At 42.3% G+C, this 22,080-nt stretch overlaps 1 protein-coding gene across 2 annotated transcripts in view; it reads left to right on the top strand.

The window, feature by feature from the left end:
• The first annotated feature begins 827 nt into the window (after positions 1-827).
• The window catches only part of CSE1L (chromosome segregation 1 like), a 45,528-nt gene continuing 24,275 nt past the window's right edge, over positions 828-22,080 (top strand). The window contains exons 1-7 of one of the 2 annotated variants that reach the window (XM_035025360.1): positions 838-962; positions 3,488-3,726; positions 14,542-14,637; positions 17,726-17,868; positions 20,033-20,134; positions 20,213-20,358; positions 21,003-21,093. In XM_035025360.1, coding sequence (XP_034881251.1) covers positions 14,553-14,637; positions 17,726-17,868; positions 20,033-20,134; positions 20,213-20,358; positions 21,003-21,093 — 567 coding nt within the window. In that variant the 5' untranslated portion in view covers positions 838-962; positions 3,488-3,726; positions 14,542-14,552. Of the gene's footprint in view, positions 963-3,487; positions 3,727-14,541; positions 14,638-17,725; positions 17,869-20,032; positions 20,135-20,212; positions 20,359-21,002; positions 21,094-22,080 lie in introns of both variants that reach the window. The other variant, XM_035025359.1, reaches the window with a different exon arrangement.

Here is a 22,080-nt window from a genome sequence, read left to right on the forward strand (position 1 = left end):
TCCATATGCGCTGCTACTCACCTGAGTTCCGAGCCATCACGTCTCTCTCCTGGATGCCTCCAGGCTGCCTGCTTCAAGTTCTTCGCCCCCACCCCCATACAGTCCATCTCCACACAGCAACTGGTGGGCCTTTTAAAGTGTAGATTTGGTAGCCTTCCCCTAATGGATGCACGTGAGAGTGAGACCTAGTCTAAACAGGGCTTATGACGCCTATATCATCTGGCCCCTGCTGGCCTAACTTCATCTCCTGCCTCTCGGCACTTCATTAAGCCCCAGCCCAGCTCACTCCTGCCTCAGAGCCCAGGCTGTTGGCATCCCCTCCTCCTGGAATGCTCTCCTTGTTGAAATTGAGGTCAAGTGTCACTTGTTCAGAGGTCTTCTCTGACCAATCAATGACCTTCCAAGTCACTGCCTGTCATATCACCCTGTTTTATGTTTTCTCGTCGTTGCGCTTATCAAGATCTGAAATGATTCCGTGTATTCCGCCTCTTCCTCTAAAACCTGCGCTCTGCGAGGGGCGGAAAGTTCTCGGTCTGAGAGGCTATGGACATGACTTTGAGCAGTTCGTTCAACAGTGACAGAAGAACTACTACGTGCCTCACTGCAGCCCTGCATCAGACTACGTCGCACTCCGGCGGCCACTCGCTGAACCCCTGTCCGTTCTCAGGAAAATGGGGATTGTGGTGCCCCAAGCCGCGGTCTGAGCCAAAGGGCATTGTCGCTTGTGACGTCAGCGCAAACACAGAGCCGGTCGCGATTGGCCATCCGAGCTTGGGTGGGGCCTGAGCGCTCCTGGTCCCGCCCCTCGCCTCTTCCCGGCTCACGCATGCGCCCGGGCCGCAGCCTCGCCGCCGCGCCATTTTGCCGGGGTTTGAATGTGAGGCGGAGCGGCAGCAGGGGTGGGTAGTGCCGGCTACAGTTCGCGGCTGAGATTCCCTTCTCCGTTCCCGTATCCCCAAGAGGTGAGGCGCGGGGCGTGCAGGGCCTGGCAGGGTGGTCTCTTGGGACCCCGCTGGGGGAGGGATGCGACGTTTCTGACACTTCGAGCGCTGGGAAGCAAAGAACGCGCCTCTGGGCGAGAGCGGAATTTGAGCCCGTGCTTCGGGCGGCGCCCTCGGGCGAGGTCTTTGCCTGCACGGACGGGTCGCGCCTCCCCTCGCGGCGTGCCGGGCCTCAGGCCCAAGCCCAGCGGCCCCGGGGCCTGTGAGGGGCGAGGGCCCCCGAGGCGCGGCCTAACGCGAGCCGCCCGAGCGCCCGCCCCTTCCCCCCCAGCGCCGCGCGGATTGGCCGCGCCGCCGCCGGGCCGCTCGGGAAGGCCACCTCTCATTGGTCGCGCCCGCGCGTCCGTCCTCGTCGCGCCGGGCCACCCGCAACGTGAGCGGAGTGCAGTGGCGAGGCCTGTCCGGCGGGGCGGCGGGACTGCGGGGCCGGAGCCGGCTGCCGCCCAGACGGCCTCTTCCCCGGGACTCACGCTCTGACTGGAAGGGGGACCTTTAACCTCCCTGTGCTTCAGTCTCCCCGACTGTAAATGGGCATCGTGATCTCACTTCGCTGAGTTGTTTGAGGATTACATTCTAGTCCATGCACCTGCCCAGGAATGTAGGGTCTCGCCCTTGGGGGAGACGCGAGAGTGTGGTAGTTCGGAGCATGAGCTTTGGATTAGAAGGCCTGGGTTCGCTCCAGAGTCGGCCTCCCGGGAGTGCAGGTTAGGGCTCGTCCCTTCATCCCTCGGAGTCTCCCCCTTTCCTTATCCGCAAAGTGGGGTTGAAAACAATCTGGCTCGCAAAGTGGCTGTGAGGATCCACGGAGTTATTACCGTGGTTTACAAAGTCCTACCCGAAGTGACCATTGTCTGCCTCTTCCACCCGTCTCTTCTCCTTAGCCACTGTAGCCATACTGCTGACTTTGTTTTCTTTAATGTTCCAAGTTCGTGCCCACCATAGAGCGTTTGGACGTGCCTTTCGTTTGCTTGGAAATTATCAACATCAGAACTTTGCACGGCTGGCTCCCTGTCCTTTAAGTTTCATGTCCCTTACAGCTTTGACCAACTTCTCTGAGGACTTATTTCTTTCAACTTTCTACTTAATAGCATTTACTATTAACTAGAATTAGAGTTGTTCATTGTCTTTCTCAGCTGCTGGGTTGTAAACTTCAAGAGCAAGGACCTTGCCTGTCTTGTTTACTGCTATATTCTGGTGATGAGTACTTACCACGTGGTAGATGCCCAAGTGTTATTCATTGGAGGCATGGGGGGGGTGCTTTTTACTACTCTTGGATCCCACCTGTGTTTTTTTTTTTTTTTAAGATTTTATTTATTTATTTGGCAGAGAGAGACACAGTAAGAGAGGGAACACAAGCAGGGGGAGTGGGAGAGGGAGAAGCAGGCTTCCCGCGGAGCAGGGAGCCCCATGCGGGACTCCATCCCAGGACCCTGGGATCATGACCTGAGCCGAAGGCAGACCCGTAACCACTGAGCCACCCAGGCGCCCCACCTGTGTTCTTTTCTCTTCTCCTGAGCCCCCTCCCCATAGTTGAATTTTTAACCTGTGTGTGTGTCTCCACTTTCTGCACAATTCCTGGGACTCTTGATTGACCTTATCCCTCCAAGACACTTTGACTTCTTTCTATCAGTGCAAGGGAGTTTTCTCTTCTCATCTGGTTACTTTGATTTCTGCTACTTGGGGGCTGGGACAGAAGGTTTCCTATAGAGGATCGGATGTGTTTGAGAGCAGTGCTCTAGCTTTGGAATTAATTTGCTCCTTCATTTAATAACTATAGAGCATCCACTTAATATCTGGGAATACAGTGAAGAAATAAAAATGGACAAGGTCCTTTCCCTTGGGGAGCTTATATGCTAATGGGAGAAAGAAACAGTAATACAAATAAATGAATTAGATAATTTCAGATAGTGACAAGTGACAGAGCCAATGTGACAGATGAAGGCTTCTCTGGGGGCACCTGAGTGGCTCAGTCTGTTAAGGGTCCAACTTGATTTCAGCTCAGGTCATGATCTCAAGGTTGTGAGATGGAGTCCCATATTGGGCTCTGTGCTAGATGTAGAGTTTGCTTAGGATTCTCTCTCTGTCCCTCCCTCTCTCTCCCTCCCCCTCTCAAAAAAAAAAAAAAAAAGGCTTCTCTGGAGAGGTGACTTTTGAGCTGAGATCAGCCATGGAAGTTTGGGGGGACAGAGCATTCCAGGCAGAGGGAATAGAAAGTAAGTACAAAGACTTGAGGACAGGAATGGACTTAGAGTATTGGAATATTGGAGGAAAATCCAGCTTGCTACAGTAGTGTATGAAGAAAGGAGAGGTATCCAGGGGCCAGATCGTATAGGGCTTTGTAGATAATGTACAGTTTGGATTTGATATTAAGTGGTCTATTCCTGTGATTAGAAAGCAGGGAGGGGGGCGTCGAGGTGTTGGGGTATGTTCTTGATACGTGTGTGCCAGATAGTTTTCATTCATTGGATCTCTTTCCCTTTCCCCAGATGTAAGGACTCAGGAATGGTTCTCTAATGTGGAGGAAATATCTAAGGAAAAGGCACAGATCTTGGATCAGCTTATGTCACAGATGTCTGTCAGATGGCCTTGGAAAGCAAAGTTTTTATTCCAAAAGTCTTCATCCATAACTGAGGGCCTGTGGGAAGAGGCTAGACTTAGGTCCAGCCATTCATTCAACAAGAAGAACTTGGAATTTAGATAAGTCTCTCATCACTGATTTACTGTGGTACATGTGTTTTCTTTTTTAACTGAATTGGTAGGGATTTCCAAAGATCTGTGGAAAAAGTAATGTATCTCATATAAAAGCAAAATAATGAATTTCACATTTCCAATTTTAATCATTATTTTAAAATCAATAACACTTTCTACATTTACATTTTGCTAATATTTTAGAGTCCTGGTACTTTCACATGTGGCCAAATTAGATAGCTTAATTAGACCTTGATCTTGCCGATATATTGTGAATACCTGTGGAGTATTCTCTAAAGTTACCTGATTTGTCATGCTTTCCCAAATCAGGGCTAAGCTTACAATTTTTTTTAAAGATTTTATTTATTTATTGGAGTGAGAGCACCACACACACGAGTAGGGGGAGGGGGCAGAGGGAGCGGGAGAAGCAGACTCCCTGCTGACCAGGGAGACTGAAGCAGGGCTGGATCCCAGGACCCTGAGATCATGACCTGAACCATAGGCAGACACTTAACTGACTGGTCCACCCACACGCCCCTACCATTTGGTTTTTTAGACATTATCACTAAGGAGATACAAAAAGGGTTTGTTGACAGATATTTAGTTCCTTAATTAGTAGTAAACTCAAGGATCTGTGTAGTATTTTGACTTTCAGGGATTGTTTCATGCATATTTACATATCCCCGTGAGCCCCCCCTTTTTTTTTTTTTTAACTTACAAATAGTCCTGCTTAGTACCGGAACTTTGTCATTTTAGTGTCATGGTGTCATGTGGTCCTAGAATCAGTTGTCTCCACCTTTTCCTGTAGTCACAGTCAGTTGACCAGAACAAATGTGTAGAATGATGGAAAGTTTTTTTTTTTTTTAAGATTTTATTTATTTATTTGAGAGAGAGAATGAGAGAGAGAGAGAGAGCACATGAGAGGGAGGAGGGTTAGAGGGAGAAGCAGACTCCCCACTGAGCAGGGAGCCCGATGCGGGACTCGATCCTGGGACTCCAGGATCATGACCTGAGCCGAAGGCAGTCGCTCAACCAGCTGAGCCACCCAGGCGCCCTGATGGAAAGTTTTTGATGGAAAAAATCAATCAAGGGAGTGCAGCTTTTGAAAATAGTACAAGAAATACATAGTAGGTACCTATCACTATTGTAAAGCTCTAGGGAGATTGAAGTGATCAAAGCCCTTACAAGAAAGCAAAGTAGTATGCCTTATAAAATTTGGAAATTTGGAACTTGGAAAAATAGAGTAAAGGAGTAGAGAGTGACTGAAGGGGGTGCTCTTTTAGATAGGATGGTCCAAGAAGGCATCTCTGAAAAGAGATAACCTTGGAAAGAGACCTGAATGAAGTGGGCAGTGCCAGGCAGCTCTCCAGAGGCAGAGCTGTTCAGGCAGGTGGAACAATAAATGCAAAGCCCTGAAACAAAAGTATAAGCACTGGCATATATGAACAGTAATATAGGACAAATTTCAAATTCACTTCTTTCTTGAAAAACTTTTGAATGAACAGAAATTAATTATGGTGGGTAAGTTATCATTTGTTTATCTTACAGATGTAAGAGTTCCCATGTTAAGTTGGGGCTCCTCATAACTGATCCTCAAAGAATAGTCTCTAATACACACTGGGAATTCCTGTTTTCGCTAGTTGACTGACATATTGACTCATCCTTTAGTTCATTCAACAAATGCTTACTGTGTATCTCCTGTGTGCCAGGCAGTGGTAAAGTCCTGGGCTTACAGAGACAAGACATACAAAGTCCCTGCCATAAGGAGCTTACAGTAAGGATAACAAATATATAACAGATAATTCAGATTGATGGTTACTGCTATTAATAGTGTAATGGGAACAAGGTAGATGATAATGGTGGAAGGCCCTTTTGAGGAGTTGACAGCGGGCTGACAGCTAAATGATACCCAATATCAAATTAGAAGGAAGAGCATTATTACAGCATGGAGAACTGTCTTGGCTGGTTCACGCAACAGAGGGAAGCCTTTTGTGGCTTGAACTTAGAGCCAAAAAGAAGCCAAAAGAAGGTAAATGAAGTTGACAGGTTACAGATTGCATGGGACTCTACCATGGTAAAGAGTAGAATTTTTTTTTTTTTTAAGATTTATTTATTTTAAAGAGAGAGAAAGAGTATGCACACTAGAGAGAGTGCACACCTTTGGGGGGAGGGGTAGAGGGAGAAAATCTCAAGCAACTCAAGGAAACTCCCCGCTTTGGAGCCCGACTTGGGGCTCGATCTTATGACCTGTGAGATCGTGACCTGAGCCCGTATCACAAGTCAGTCATTTAACCAACTGAGCCGCCCCAAGGGTTTGGATTTTTAATATAGATAATTATGAGGAATATAAGAGATTTTAGCTGAGACATGTATAGTGCTTTAAGAACATAATGAAGAACGTTAGTTGGGTGCCTGGGTGGCTCAGTCCGTTGAGCCGTTGGTTCTTGATTTCTGCTTGACATGATCTCAGGGTCCTGGGATCAAGCCCTGTGTGGGGCTCCGAGCTCAGTGAGGAATCTGCTTAAGGATTCTTTCTGTTCCTGGGGCGCCTGGGTGGCTCAGTCGGTTAAGCGACTGCCTTCGGCTCAGGTCATGATCCTGGAGTCCCAGGATCGAGTCCCAGGATCGAGTCCCGCGTCGGGCTCCCTGCTCGGCAGGGGGTCTGCTTCTCCCTCTGACCCTCCCCCCTCTCATGCCCTCTCTATCTCATTCTCTCTCTCAAATAAATAAATAAAATCTTTAAAAAAAAAAAAAAAGGATTCTTTCTGTTCCTTTCCCTCTGCCCCCTCCCCTGCTCACAAGCGTGCACGCTCTCTTTCTGTCCCTAAAATAAATAAATCTTAAAAAAAAAAAGTGAAATGCAGAATTACTGAGGAGTGTATTAAATTCAACAGAATAGGGGCTCCTGCATGGCTCAGTCAGTTAGGCGTCGGACTCTTGATCTTGGTTGGCTCAGGTGTTGATCTCAGGGTCATGAGAGCCTGCTTAAAAAATCAGTAAATAAAGGATATTAAAAAAAAAAAATCTCAAAATAGATCCAATTAATCTCTGTAATCCTCCCAATACACACAGTTTCTAACATGCTGCCTTGAATAAATGTCAAAAGGTAGAACAAATTTGTGTGGCAAAGAAAGACAAGGGTTTTTTGGTTTTGGGGGTTTTTTTTTTAGCTTACATACACTGATGTAGATGATTTTGCTTGGCAACAGCAAACTTTCATGATTTCATAACAGATTGAGCATTTCAACACAAAGAATGGGAAAGGAATTGATTAAATCACTACTTTCCAAAGTTTTTTTGTTTTGCTTTGTTTTTTAATATTCATTTGGGGGAGAGAGTGAGCAAGAGAGAAAGAGCACAGGAGCAGGGGCAGAGGGAGAGGGAGAAGCAGACTCCCCTGCTGAGCAGGGAGCCTGACACAGGGCTTGATCCCAGGCTGGGATCATGACCTGCACCAAAGGCAGACACTTAGCTGACCAAGCCACCCAAGCACCCCTTTCCGAAGTTTTATATAATAAAGTAGTTCTGTGGCCAAGTAATGGGGGGGGGGGGACTCTGGATTAAATAACATTAAACTGATAATTTACTGTTTGAGTTCATGAAACCTTTAAGGGAATATAATGTGTAGCATTTTCCAAACTTTTTTTTTTTTTTTTTTTTTGAGATTTTATATTTAAGGGCTGGCTGGCTGGCTCAGTCAGAGGAGCATGCAACTCTTGATCTTAGGGTTGAGTTTGAGACCCACGCTGGGTGTGGAGATTGCTTAAAAATAAAATTTTTAAAAATCTTAAAAAAAATTTTTTGTTGTTAAGAAATCTTTATATCCACCTCAAAACCACAAGATCAAGAGTCGCCTGCCAGCCAGGCACCCCTGCATTTTCCAAAGTTTTGATATAAAACCCAGAAATGGTAGCCTCTCAATAAATTGTGTGTATGTTTGAGTGGTACTTGATATTCATGCCATAGAGTGGTTTGCACTGGGTCAAAGGAAGTGAATGGATAGGTGGAGGAATCTCCTAAATAAGAATATTGGCTTCCCTTATGATAAAAACATCTTCCAGTTAAAGGAAAAGACTAGTAAGGAGAATACAGATAGTTTCGAACAAATCATTCTCCTTAAAAGTTTGTAGTTCCTGGCTGTGGAGGGATATGCTGCACAAGCATAGTATTAGCTATAGCCCTTATCTATAGCGTTAGCTAACCCCCCGCCAAGATGCCCTTTCTATTGCTATCCCCAATGTTTCCACTCTAATTCAGTCCCCTGTCATTATTATTTCCCCCTGAGAGATAGCCTTGGTTAGTAGGAAGAGAGTAGACTTTATAGAGTCAGACTGATCTGTTGAATCTAATTTTTATTAACTATGTGACTTGGGGCAAGTTAGTTAATCTGAGTCTCCTTGTATATAAAATGGTTATTATATGAAATGATATAAATCATACAAAACATCTGTCATTGTGCCCTTCCCCCATTTAAAAAAAAAAGTGTCCTAACACATCTTCACTTGTTCTTCTCAACTCCATTCTGGAAACATTGCCAGCCCACAGTTCATCTACTCCACTTTCATTAAGTTTTGACTCATTTCAAAAAACCTTTGGTGACTTCCTATTGTACATTAAATCATGAAACTCTTCAGCTGAATATTGAGGAACCTATATGATCTGATCTTAGCCTCCAATTCCTTTATTCTCCAAAGGAGCTATGTACTCTTCCTGTCTGTTAACTTTGCTCACACTAGTTCTTGTATGAGATGGGTCTTCATTCTACTTTGCCTTTCTGGTTCTATGTATCTTTCCTCTTTTTTATTTTTAGTATTTTATTCATTCATTTTGAGAGTGAGCAAGAAAGAGTGAGGGAAGTGGGAGGGGGACGGGAAGAGGGAGAAGCAGACTCCTTGCTGAGCAGGGAGCCCAACGTGGGGCTCCATCCCAGGACTCCAGGATCATGACCTGAGCTGATGTCAGATGCTTAACTGACTGAGCCAGCCAGGTACCCTTCTATGTATCTTTCAAGTTTAGCTAAAGACAGCCTCTTGGACATCTTGGCCCACGTGCAAATGTAGGCCAAGTGACCCGCTTATTAACTTCCTAGCTGTTAAGTTACTGTCTGTGATTCATTTGGCACCTCTACTGCAGAGGACAAATGTGTTTCAGGGTTTCTTTTTGGATGCAACATTCCTGAGGGGTGTGGGGTAGCACTCTGCAATCAAACACATTAGTATTTCTTAAATAAAACAAATTTATATACTAAGTGAGATACTTTATTTATAGCCTCAGGCAGTTTGGGCCAGGTTTTGCTGCCGATGAGTTTGTTACAAACTTTAAAAAAACAACAACAAACCTGTCAGGGGCACCTGGGTGGCTCAGTCGACTCTTGATCTCAGCTCAGGGTTGTGAGTTCAAGCCCAGCATTGGGCTCCATGCTGAGCATGGAGACTGCTTAAAAAAAAACAAAAACAAAAAAAAACACAACAACTTTCAGTTTTAGACTTTTGGATTTCAGAACTGCAGGAAAGGGATTATGGGTCTGTAGTTGGCATCGCAGTTGAAGTGTCTTGTCTTCCAGCTAATATGTAAGCTCCTTTGAGAGCCTGAATTTAATTACCTTTGACAGAATAATTTTAAAAATACAATAAAAGGGGCACCTTGGTGGCTCAGTTGGTTGTGTCTGCCTTCAGCTCAGGTCATGGTTCCAGGGTCCTGGGATCGAGCCCTGCATCCAGGCTCCCTGCTCAGCGGGGAGTCTGCTTCTCCCTCTGCCTCTCCCCTCCGGCTTGTGCTCGCTCTCTCACTCTCTCAAATAAATAAAATCTTAAAAAAAAAAAAATTTTAATAACTTTCTGATTGCAAGTGTGATACATACAGTAGTTGTGGGATATTAGGAGAATCTAGAAGAATATGAAAAGAACAAAAATGTCCATTGTTCATCACATGGACATTACTGCTGTTTACATTTTGAAGTGTATTTTTAGTTTTTCTATATAGTGTGGTATGTGTAAATTTTTTTAAAGATTTTATTTTTAAGTAACTTCTGTACCCAATGTGGGGCTCGAACTTAAAACTCCCAAGATCAAGAGTTGCATGCTGTACCAACTGAACCAGCCTGGTGCCCCTAAATATTTTTCACATAATTTGAATTGTGGTGTATTTGAGCTTTTTCCACTTAGCTTTATTACATTTTACAAAAATTATTACATGCTTAATTTTTTTTCTTCTTTGTCATAGAAGCCCCAGATTAAGTTTGGTGCATGGTTGCCCTGAGAAGGCTGTATTTCCCTGGGTTCCCTGGGAGCTAGTGCAGTTTTAGGGGCGCCTGGGTGGCTCGGTTCGGTTAAGCCCCTGACTCTTTTTTTTTTTTTTTAAAGATTTTATTTATTTATTTGACAGAGAGATAGAGAACACAAGTAGGCAGAGAAGCAGGCAGAGGGAGAGGGAGAAGCAGGCACCCCGCAGAGCAGGGAGCCCGATGTGGGACTCAATCCCAGGACCCTGGGATCATGAACCGAAGGCAGCCGCTTAACCGACTGAGCCACTCAGGCGCCCCAAGCCCCTGACTCTTGATTTTGGTTCAGGTCATGATCTCAGGGTCATGAGATCAAGCCCTGTTTCAGCTTGTGCTGGGCGTGGTGCATGCTTAAGATTCTCTCTCTCTCTCCCCCCACCCTCTCTTTCTCTGAAAAAAGAAGTGCAGTTTTTAAAAAATAGCTTTATTGAACTATAACTTACTGTGAATTCATTTTAAGTGTACTTTTTGGTGAGTGTCATTAATTTTACACAGTTGTGCATCCATCACCATACTCATATCACGGTTTTAGACCATTTTTATTGTCCCCAGAAAGTTCTGTTGTTTTGCATTTAATTTTATCTACTCACCAAGAACTCGGAGATCACAACGTCCTATTTTATAGAGTTCTCAAGATTTTTTGTTTATGGGGAATGATGTGTGCGTGCACTCTTGTAATTTATACATATGTGCTATTTCTTCTGTGTTTCTTAGCTTTATGTTGTCACTTATGTTTAGCTTTTAATTTGTAATATATTAGATGTGAATTTTTTTGGTCAATGGCAGTGTATTCTGTGATTTATGTTTGGTGTTGTTTAAGCTTTGAATATTTAATAAAGTAGTTGCTTTATTGAGATATAAAGATACAATTGACATATTACCATTAGGTTTGGGTGTACAACATAATAATTGTATGTATTGTGAAATGATCACAGTAAGTCTAGTTAATATCCATCACTACACATAATTACAGATTTTTTTTTTGGTCATCAGAACTTTTTTTTTAAAAGTAGGCTCCACACCCAACATGGGGCTTGAACTCATGACCCTGAGATCAAGAGTTGCGTGTTCTGACTGAGCCAGCCAGGTGTCCCTTATATTACTAACTGTAGTCACTATGCTGTACATTATATCCTCATGGCTTACTTACTTTATAACTAGAATTTTGTATCTTTTGACCCCTTTCACCCATTTCGTGCACCTCTAACCCCCCACCAATTGGTTCTCTGTATCTATGAGCTCTGGTGTGGGGGGGTTTTTTTGTTTTTTTTTAAGATTTTATTTATTTATTTGAGAGAGAGAGAGAGTGAGCACGAGAGGGGGGAGCGGGAGAGGGAGAAGCAGACTCCCCGCTGAGCAGGGAGCCCGATGCGGGACTCGATCCCGGGACTCCAAGATCATGACCTGAGCTGAAGGCAGTCGCCCAACCAACTGAGCCACCCAGGCACCCCGGGTTTTTTTTGTTTTAATTTTATTTTTTAAGATTTTATTTATTTATTTGACAGAGAGAGAGAGTACAAGAAGGGGGAGTGGCAGGAAGAGGGACATGGGGCTCGATCCCAGGACGCCGGAATCATGACCCGAGCTGAAGGCAGATGCTTAACCAGCTGAGCCACCCAGGCACCCCTTGTTTTAATTTTAAATTCTACATATAAATGAGACCATATGGTATTTGTCTCTCTCTAACTTAGTTCACTTAGCATAATGCCCTGAAGGTCCTCCAGGGCATTTGGCTGGCTCAGTCAGTAGAGCATGTGACTCTTGATCTGGGGGGTTGTGAGTTAAAAGTCCATATTGGGCATGGAGCCTACTTTGAAAAAAGTCCATCCATTTTGTCACAAGTGGCAGGATTTCCCTTTCTTATGGCCGAATAATATTCCACTATATACACATATCCGGTTTCTTTTATCCATTTATCCATTGGTGAACATTTATAAAGGTTATTTCCATGTCTGGGCTGTTGTAAATAATGATGCGGTGTACATATGGGTACAGATATCTTTTTGAGTTTGTGCTTTCATTTCCTTTGGATAAATACCAGAAATGGAATTTCTTTCTAATTGAGAGCGAACCGAGAGAGCACGAGTAGAGCTGCAGAGGGAGAGAGCGAAGCAGGCACCCCACTGAGCAGGGAGCCTGATGTGGGGCTCGATCCCAGGACCCTGGGATCATGACCCGTGCCGAAGGCAGATGCTTAACTGACTGAGCCACCCAGGCGCCCCAAGATTTTTTTTTTTTTTTTAGATTTTATTTATTTATTTTGACAGAGACGCAGCTAGAGAGGGAACACAAGCAGGGGGAGTGGGACAGGGAGAAGCAGGCTCCCCACAGAGCAGGGAGCCCGATGTGGGGCTCGATCCCAGGACCCCGGAATCATGACCCGAGCTGAAGGCAGACGCTTAACAACTGAGCCACCCCGGCGCCCCCAAGATTTTATATATTTATTTGAGAGGGAGAGAGTGTGCATGCAGTGACAGGAGTGGGGGGTGGGAGGGCAGAGGTGGAGGGAGAGGGAGAGGAACAAGCACACTCCCAGCTGAGCACAGAGCTGGAGGCGGGGCTGGATCCCATGACCCTGAGATCAGGACCCAGACTTGAGTCAAAACCAAGAGTCCGACACTCAACCACCTGAGCCACCCAGGTACCCCCAGAAGTGGAATTTCTGGATGATATGGTAGTTCTGTTTTTAATTTTTTGAGGAACCTCCACACAGTTTTCCATAGTGACTGCACCAATTTACATTCCCACCGTCAGTGCACAAGCTTTCCCTTTGCTGCACATCCTTGCCAACGCTTGTTATTTCTTATCTTTTTGATGACAACCATTCTAACAGGAATGAGGTGAAGTCTCATTGTGGTTTTGGTTTGCATTTCCCTGATGGTTAGTGATGTTGAGAACCTTTGCATGTACCTGTAGGCCATCTGTATGTCTCAGAAAAATGTTCAAATCCTCTGCCCATTTTTAAGTTTTATTTATATATATAAAAAATATATTTATATAATTTTTATTTTTTTGCTTTTTGAGTTGTGTGGGGTTTTTTAATTTTTAATTATTTATTTATTTTTTTAGATTTTATTTATTTGAGAGAGAGAATGAGATAGAGAGAGCATGAGATGGAGGGTCAGAGGGAGAAGCAGACTCCCTGCGGAGCAGGGAGCCCGATGCAGGACTTGATCCTGGGACTCCAGGATCATGACCTAAGCTGAAGGCAGTCGCTTAACCAACTGAGCCACCCAGGCACCCCGAGTTGTGTGGGTTTTTAGTATATTTTGGATATTAACCTCTTATCAGATATATAATTTGCAAATAATAGCCTCCATTGGTAGGCCACATTTTTCATTTTGTTGATGGTCTCCTTTGCTGTGCAGAAGCTTTTTTTTTAAGGTTTGATTTATTTATTTGAGAGAGAGAGAGCACAAGCAGGGGGAGTGGCAGAGGGAGAGGGAGAAACAGGCTCCCTGCTGAGCACGACCCTGGCATCATGACCTGAGCCGAAGGCAAGACGCTTAACCAACTGAACCACCCAGGCGCTCCTGTGCAGAAGCTTTTTAGTGTGATGTAGTCCCACTTGCTTATCTTACTTGCTTATCGAAAGTTGCTTTTTAATCATAATCACAGCTGTCATCTTCTGAATCCCAGAATTCTCTCCTCAGGTGCAAATTCTCAGGTCTGGTTTGTTGTCAATCCTTGTGATTGCATGTTGTACACAAAGAAATTTATTCTAGTTTCTTTAATCTCAGAACTCTTTATGGGATCCTTATTTACTGCTTAAAATTGTAATTTCTCATGGTGGACCGTAACAAAAAAAAGTTCCTAGTGAGTCTTTTTTTAAACCCCTCGTTTGCCCTTTTTTTTTTAACATTAAATCTGATAAACTTTGGGGGCACCTGGGTGGCTCAGTCAGTTAAGCAGCTGCCTTCGGCTCAGGTCATGATCCCAGGGTCCTGGGATCGAGCCCCGCGTCAGGCTCCCTGCTCAGTGGGGTGCCTGCTTCTCCTTCTCTCTCTGCCTACTTGTGCTCTCTATCTCTCTGTCAAATAAATAAATAAAATCTTTTTTTTTTTTTTTTAATTTTTATTTATTTATTTGAGAGAGAGAGAGTGAGAGACAGAGAGCATGAGAGGGGGGAGGGTCAGAGGGAGAAGCAGACTCCCCGCCGAGCAGGGAGCCCGATGCGGGACTCGATCCTGGGACTCCAGGATCATGACCTGAGCCGAAGACAGTTGCTTAACCAACTGAGCCACCCAGGCGCCCAATAAATAAAATCTTTAAAAAAAAAAATCTGATAAACTTTGTGGTGACTTTGATCAGTTCTTCACCTTTGTTTTTCTGTGCCTCTTTTTGGCTTTTTGGTATGTTTTTTCTTCATCTCAAAATTAGCTCACCATTGACTCAGAAAAGTCCATCTTTTGGAACCTTACCTCAGCTGAGTCAGGCTTATAGCCCATACCTTAAAACATAACAAATGGATGACTTTCAGAGAGGGGAAAACCCATAGTATAAAAGTATTCTTTTATGTAAATCATTGTATCCCAATGTGACCAATTTACCAAAGCTCATTTTTTGTTTTAGGTTCTCTGGCAATGGAGCTCAGTGATGCAAATTTGCAAACACTAACAGAATACTTAAAGAAAACTCTTGATCCTGATCCTGCCATCAGACGTCCAGGTAAAGAGAATGTTTTGTGGTTTGATTTATTCTTTAAGGACAGGTGATGAAAACCTTTGCATAATCTATCTGTATTTGTAAATTGAAAAAAAAAAAAAAGATTTAACACTTGGTTCTGGGGCATAGTTTTTCATTCTCTACCTGTAAAGTGTTGGCTGCTTACAGCTGCTGTAACATATGGTGGGGTGTTTTTGGTTTGGTTTTGTTTTTTGAGTAAAGAAGCTTTTATTTGGCATCTTCTGGGATTAAAAAGTACTAGTATGTTTAGAATGCTTTGTCCAGTCACCTTTCTGAAAATCCCTACACCTGCCTGTTTTAGAAATATAATAAATAGGACACAGAGATGAGAGTTAATTGCTTAAAAAGTGATTAAATGATTTAAACTAGGAAATGAGATGCAGTGTCTTAATCCCCATGTTGAGTTTGATTTAATTAATACATTTTAAGACCTAGGGTTCCTCCCTCCTGTATTTGACCAGTTTCTGTTAGAAACTTTAGTGGTAGCTTAGAATTGTAAACTCAGATGCCCACAGGACTCATACGTGAAGGTAAAAATGAGGGAGGCAGGTGAAGTGAGGATTGGTAATTTCATGTGATTATATGCCTTGGTTAAGGGCCTGTAGAACAAGCTAACTGGGGGATTCAAACCACTTTTGCAAGATCAGATTTCCAGCTTTGTTGGAAAAATAAAAGACATTTCTGTGAAGTGTCCCCATTTTTAAATGATAATTTGAAATACCATGAAACCAAGCAAACCCTCCTTCTGAGGGCCGGATGTGTCTTGTGGGTGGGTAGCCAGTTGATGATTCTTGATGTGAGCCATATTAACTAGGTATCAACCTGCTTTTTCGGAACTTACTAATGTGCACGCTCAGAAAGAGGATTTGGAACGCCTCCACAAAGACACAAGTGTGTGTGTGTTGCAGTTATATATAATAAATAGAATTGTAAACATGTTAATGCATCCATTCTATTCTAGAATAGTGTTTGTGATTTCTGAGAGGGAGAATTGTGGCTTTTCCCATTAGTGCTTAAAAAGGTAACGTGTTCTTGGAGGAAGGGAAATTAATGGCTCTAATCGTCTTAGACTTTCCCAGAAAGCCTCTGCAAACCCTGTCTATTAAAAATTATTTTTAATAATTTTGTCTTTGTAAGGCAAGGGTGTTACTGTTTTATGAATTCAGGACAGAGTGTAGGAATAAATTGATGAATGAGTTATGAACATAGCATTTCTCAGGGATTGCTACTAGACCAACTTAATGTTTCTAGAAAATGATCTGGAGGTTGAAATGTGTAGTACAGATACCACTATGCTCCCTTGGTTTTTGTGATGAGACTGGTCCAGATGAACTGGAAGACATTTTTGAGGCTACTTGAGTGTGTAGAAACATGTCTGTGTGAATATTCTGTGAGCAAGTTGAAGGAAATGAACACAGACAGAAATCGACTTAAACTCATGAGATTTCTTTAAGGATATTGATTACAGTTTAAGAAAGAGACCTGGCGATCTATATGGGCTTTCCCCCAGATTATGGATCTGGTGTGTTGCCCTGTGTGCAGTGCTAACCACTGAGAAGAAACAACCAAAGCCTTCCAGACTCCTACAAAACCATAGTGTGTCCCCTCCTGAAAAACATTTTTCAGTTTAGCCCTCCTCGTCTTTTAAGAAAGATATGATGGACACAAAGCAGGGAAGATTTGAGGATGGGTATCAAACTCTTGGGACTCAGTTCAGAAAGGAGAGAGGTATTAAATCATAATATTGTAGAAAATAATAGATGCTAATGGCAGATCTTTTCAGTGAAGTTTATGAAGACCTGCTATAAACCTTCACTTGTGTGATCAGTAAACTTTGGAGAGTTCCTTTTTTTTTTTTTTTAAGATTTTATCTAGGGACGCCTGAGTGGCTCAGTTAAGCATCTGCCTTCTGCTCAGGTCATGATCCCAGGGTCCTGGGATCGAGTTCTGCATCAGGCTCCTTGCTCAGCAGGGAGCCTGCTTCTCCCTCTGCCTGCAGCTCCCCCTGCTTGTGCTCTCTGTCTCTGACAAATGAATAAGGTCTTAAAAAAATATATATATTTTATTTATTTTACGAGAGAGCAAGCGAGCACGCAAGCACAAAGGGAGAGGGAGAAGCAGACTCCTGATGAGCAGGGAGCCCGATGCGGGGCTTTATTTTAGAAGGAGCCATGTGCATAGGGGCTGGGTGGAGGGGCAGAGAATCTCAAGTAGACTCCCCACTGAGTGCAGAGCCTGGCACAGGGCTCTATCTAATGACCCTGAGATCATGACCTGAGCCAAAATCAAGAGTCAGACGCTTAACTGACTGAGCTACCCAGGCACCCCTAAACCTAGGAGACTTCTTTTTTTTTTTTTTTAAGATTTTATTTATTTATTTGACAGAGAGAGAGACAGCGACAGCAGGAACACAAGCAGGGGGAGTGGGAGAGGGAGAGCAGGCTTCCCGCGGAGCAGGGAGCCTGATGCGGGGCTCGATCCCAGGACCCTGGGATCATGACCTGAGCCGAAGGCAGATGCTTAACGACTGAGCCACCCAGGTGCCCCAACCTAGGAGACTTCTTATCCCTAAGTGTGGTAGGAGTTGAAAATATGTGGGTAAAATCTTCGAATAATTTTTTGCTCATACTGGAAATGTTTAGTTCAAGAAGAAAACTGAGGGCTAGTGTGACAGAATAAGGACTGGATTGGACTAAAACTTTCTCAGTGATGAAATCTTCTAGCTGTGTCATCTTAGACAAGTTACCTAACTCAGGGGCCTTGTATTTATTTATTCATTAATTAATTCATTTATTTATTTAAAGATTTTATTTATTTCACAGAGAGAGCACAAGCAGGGGAGCTGCAGAGGGAGAGGGAGAAGCAGGCTCCCCACTGAGTAGGGGAGCCCGATGTGGGGCTCGATCCCAGTACCCTGGGATCACACCCTGAGCTGGAGGCAGACGCTTAATCGACTGAGCCACCGAGGCGCCCCGATTTTTTGATGCTTTTAATTAGAGATCTACATAGATATAAAATGGAAAGACTTGGTTATAATGTCAAGTCTTCTAACATGGAAATTCTTTTACAGCTGAGAAGTTTCTTGAATCTGTAGAAGGAAATCAGAACTACCCACTCTTGCTTTTAACATTGCTGGAAAAGTCCCAGGATAATGTTATCAAAGTTTGTGCCTCAGTAACATTCAAGAACTATATTAAAAGAAACTGGAGAATTGTAAGTATTTTGTGAACACATGGTCTAATAACCTGTATGTTTATAAGATTTATATGTAATGCTCCAAAGATTCAGACACAGATTAAAGATAAAATTAAATAGAACCCTCTTCAACAAAATACTAGCAGATCAAACCTAAAAAGGTGTAAAAAGAATTACACACCATGACCAAGTGGGATTTATCCCAAGGATGCAAGGCGGGTTCAGCATTCAAAAATCAGTTAATCTAATCCTGTTAATAAACTGACAAAAGGAAAATCACATGATAATATCAGTAGCTACAGAAAAGGCATTTAACAAGATCCTGCGCCCATCTGTGATAAAACTCTCAGTAAACTAGGAATAAAAGAGAACTTTCTTAACTTGGTAAAGACTATATACAAACAACCTACTCACTTAATGGTGAGAAACTTGGAGCTTTTCCACTAAGATCAGGTACAAAGCAAAGATGTCCCCTCTTCTCACTTCTTCTCAACATTGTACTGGAAGTCCTTGCTGATGGAATAAGAAGAGAAGTAAAAGGTATTACTGAATGGGAAGGAAGACCTAAAACTATCTTTATTCACAGATGACATGAGTGTCTGTATAGGAATTCTGAAAGACTTGGCAAAAATTAAATAGGATGCTTTCCCAAAGTTCCATTGTTTCATGTGAGTTCATATAGATTACTTGAACTTCCTAACCCAGGTTGCTAGAGTGTGAGACTTGGCTTTTGCCTCCATTATGGTTGAATTTAAACGTTAGTGCATTGTCAACTGAAGAGACATTGTGTGGGAAGACACACAACCTTACTGAATAATTGAAGCAATTTCTCCCGTGGATGGGAAAAAAATTAAATACAGTAGAGAAACCACATTAAATATGTTAAAAATTTGTAGAATGCAAAATAATTTAGATTTGGGGTTTTTGATAAGGGATATAGAAATATATGCTAATTTTAAGGCATTGTAGTACAAGTTTTTTAATTTAAATTTTTTTTAAAAGATTTCATTTATTTGAGTGAGAGAGAGAGCACAAGCAGGGGAGTGGCAGGCAGAGGGAGAGGGAGAAGCAGACTCCCCGCTGAGCAGGGAGCCCGATGAGGGGCTCGATTCCAGGACCCTGGGACCATGACCTGAGCCAAAGGCAGCCACTTGACTGAGACACCCAGGCGCCCCTGTACTGCAAGTTTAATGAGTGGTATAAAATTAGAAATTAAGAAATTAAGGTATTTTCCCTACCTTAGGACAGTGGTTCTTAATGGGGGGTAATTTTGCCCAACAGAGATCTGTGGAGCCGTTTTGGTTGTCACAGGTAGGGGCAGGGAGAGTTACTGCCATCTAGTGATAGAAACCAGGGATGCTGCTAACTATCCTACAGTGTACAAATCCATTCTCATAACAAAGATTTGGGCCCAGAATGCCAGTAATGCTAAGGTTGAGGAAACCTTGGCTTAGGATAAAGAAAAAAATGAGAATTGTTTTGAAGTGATAGCAGTAATGAAATTTAGAAAGTATTAGGGTTGACAAAAATGGTCAGTTTTTCTAAAATGTCAACTTTAAATCTGGCTAGATATTTATTTAGAATTCTTTTTTCTTCATTTCGTGAAAGAGTTTAAGAAGTAGTAAATACTGTTTTTAAGCTTATGTAGTCAAGTATTAACTTCATGTAGTGAAGAAGCAGCTGGAAAATCAGAATGTTTAAACATCCATCCCTCTACTTGCAGACATGCTAGCCCTCTTCCTTTCTCTTGATTTGTAAAACTAGTGAGACTTGCAGAACCTCTTTGAGTGATTTGTCCTGGATGTATTTAAATTGATAATGGTCAAGAAGTTTTCATTGAAAAGACCTCCAACCTAAGGTGAGAGTCAGATCGACGCTTTTGAAGATGAATGTGGGCTAGGCAGTGTAGATCATAAAGATTTTCACCACATGTTCTGATAAGTTTATGTTTAGAACTGAGATTCTTAATTGGCATCAGGGAATGTATATTTTTCTGCAGAAGAGTTTATGCTTTCATCAAATTATTAAAGGAATCTGTGACCCATTCATGTAGAGAGAAGGCCCTGACTTTATGGTTTTCTTAGAAAACCAGAAAAAAAAGAAATGGTTCTATTTTCTCTATAAACCCATAAGGTCATAGATATGGACTTTATGTTACTTGCTATTGATGTTTTGCTTTTAGGTTGAAGATGAACCAAACAAAATTTGTGAAGCTGACCGAGTAGCCATTAAAGCCAACATAGTGCACTTGATGCTTAGCAGCCCAGAGCAAATTCAGAAGCAGGTAATGTAAGGCCCAACTGTTTAAGGAGGAGCCTTGTTTGTGGAACTGTCATCTAATTAATCTTTTTCCTCCCCCCAGTTAAGTGATGCTATTAGCATTATTGGCAGAGAAGATTTCCCTCAGAAATGGCCTGACTTGTTGACAGAAATGGTGAATCGATTTCAGAGTGGAGATTTCCATGTTATTAATGGAGTCCTTCGTACAGCACATTCTTTATTTAAGAGGTATTGATAAATTCATACTTCTTGTTTTAAAGATTTTATTTTTTTTAAGATTTTATTTATGTAGAGCGTGAGTGTTGGGGGAGGGGCAGAAGGAGAGGGAGAGAGAATCTCAAAGCAGCTCTCTGCTGAGCTGGGAGCCTGATATGGGACTCGATCTCACGATCCTGATATCATGACCTGAGCCAAAATCAGGAGTTGGATGCTTAACTGACTGAGCCATCCAGGTGCTCCTTAAAGATTTTATTTTTAAGATTGTACACCCAACTTGGGGCTCAACTCTTGACCCCAAGATCTAAACGGCAAATGTTCCACTGACTGAGACTGCCAGGTGCCCTCATAAATTCATGTTTTTAAAATACTTTTTCCAAATGCTTTTGCTTATATAAACAGTTGTATTTTTATGACTCTTGTCATTCCTTTGAATTTGGTAATCTTAGAATAAGATTTATTTCATCTAGCTCTGTTACTGTGAAATAGGTCTTAATAAACTGTGCTTGATTCCTTTAAAAAGAAAACCAAGAAATCCATTTGAATTTCAGAGAGCTGTCTACCCGTGGGTTTTTCTCTGATCTGTCCTTGAAGACCTAAAGTTAGTACACAGAAACTTGTAAATTACTTTACCTATTTTACCTTAATTTTTTTAGATATCGCCATGAATTTAAGTCAAATGAGTTATGGACTGAAATTAAACTTGTTCTGGATGCCTTTGCTTTGCCTTTGACTAATCTATTTAAGGTAATGGAATAACATCTTGGTGATACTTTAAAATTACTTAATATTTTAAATTGCTTAATTATTTGTATAAATTTTGTTTAAGAGAATGCTTTGAAAGTCTATTTGATAGGTAATATTTAGAGCAACATTGCTTTTGAAAAATTCCAAACCTACACAGAAATAGAGAAGACAATCTAATGAACCCTCATGTATCTATTACACAAGTTTAACGGTATTACTTTTTTTTTCCTTCCCTTCCCCTCATTTTGTAGGAATGTTTAAAAGCAAATCCCAGGTATCATATTATTTTATTACTCAAGTATTTGAGTATATGTCTCTAAAGGACCAGCTCCCCATTTTGATTTGACTATGTGGTTTAATTTATATATATAATTATAGATTAATTTAAATATTTGTACATCCTCTTGTGCATAGGCTGTTTTCTTAAACACGTTTATCTCTGTGAGACTCCTATAAGATTAAAAGAGATAATTTTTTTTTTTAGTCTTTTTTTTTTTTTAAAGTAATCCCTATACCCACCATGGGGTTCGAACTTATAACCCTGAGATCAAGAGTCATAAGCTCCACTGACTGAGCCAGCCAGATTCCCCCCCCCCAATTTTTTGCATGCTCTTCCCACTGAGTTAGTCAGGGGCCCCGAAAGAGATATATTCTTAACCTCTTTTTTCAGATAAGAAGGTTCAATATCACACAGCTAATAAAGGAGCCAAGCCTCAAGCCTGGTTGTGCTAACTCTGGAAAAGCTGCTCATTTCCTTTTTTCAAAAAGGAAAGTTTTGTGATTTTCACAACTTTCTAAGATGTAGTGTGCACAGGATTTTTCATCATTAGGATGTCTTACTGATGGTACATTTTTATATAAAAAAATAAAATTGGACAAAATATAATCAATATTTTCTACCTATTGGGTTGGTAAAGATTCTTATTTCTTTTTACTGGTGTTAAAAGTGTTAGCCAGAGTGCAATGAAATGAACTCTTGTGTCCTGT

This window comes from Mirounga leonina, unplaced genomic scaffold (assembly GCF_011800145.1).
Source record: "Mirounga leonina isolate KUSES-001 unplaced genomic scaffold, KU_Mleo_1.0 Mir_195, whole genome shotgun sequence".
Classification (NCBI taxonomy): Eukaryota; Metazoa; Chordata; class Mammalia; order Carnivora; family Phocidae; genus Mirounga; species Mirounga leonina.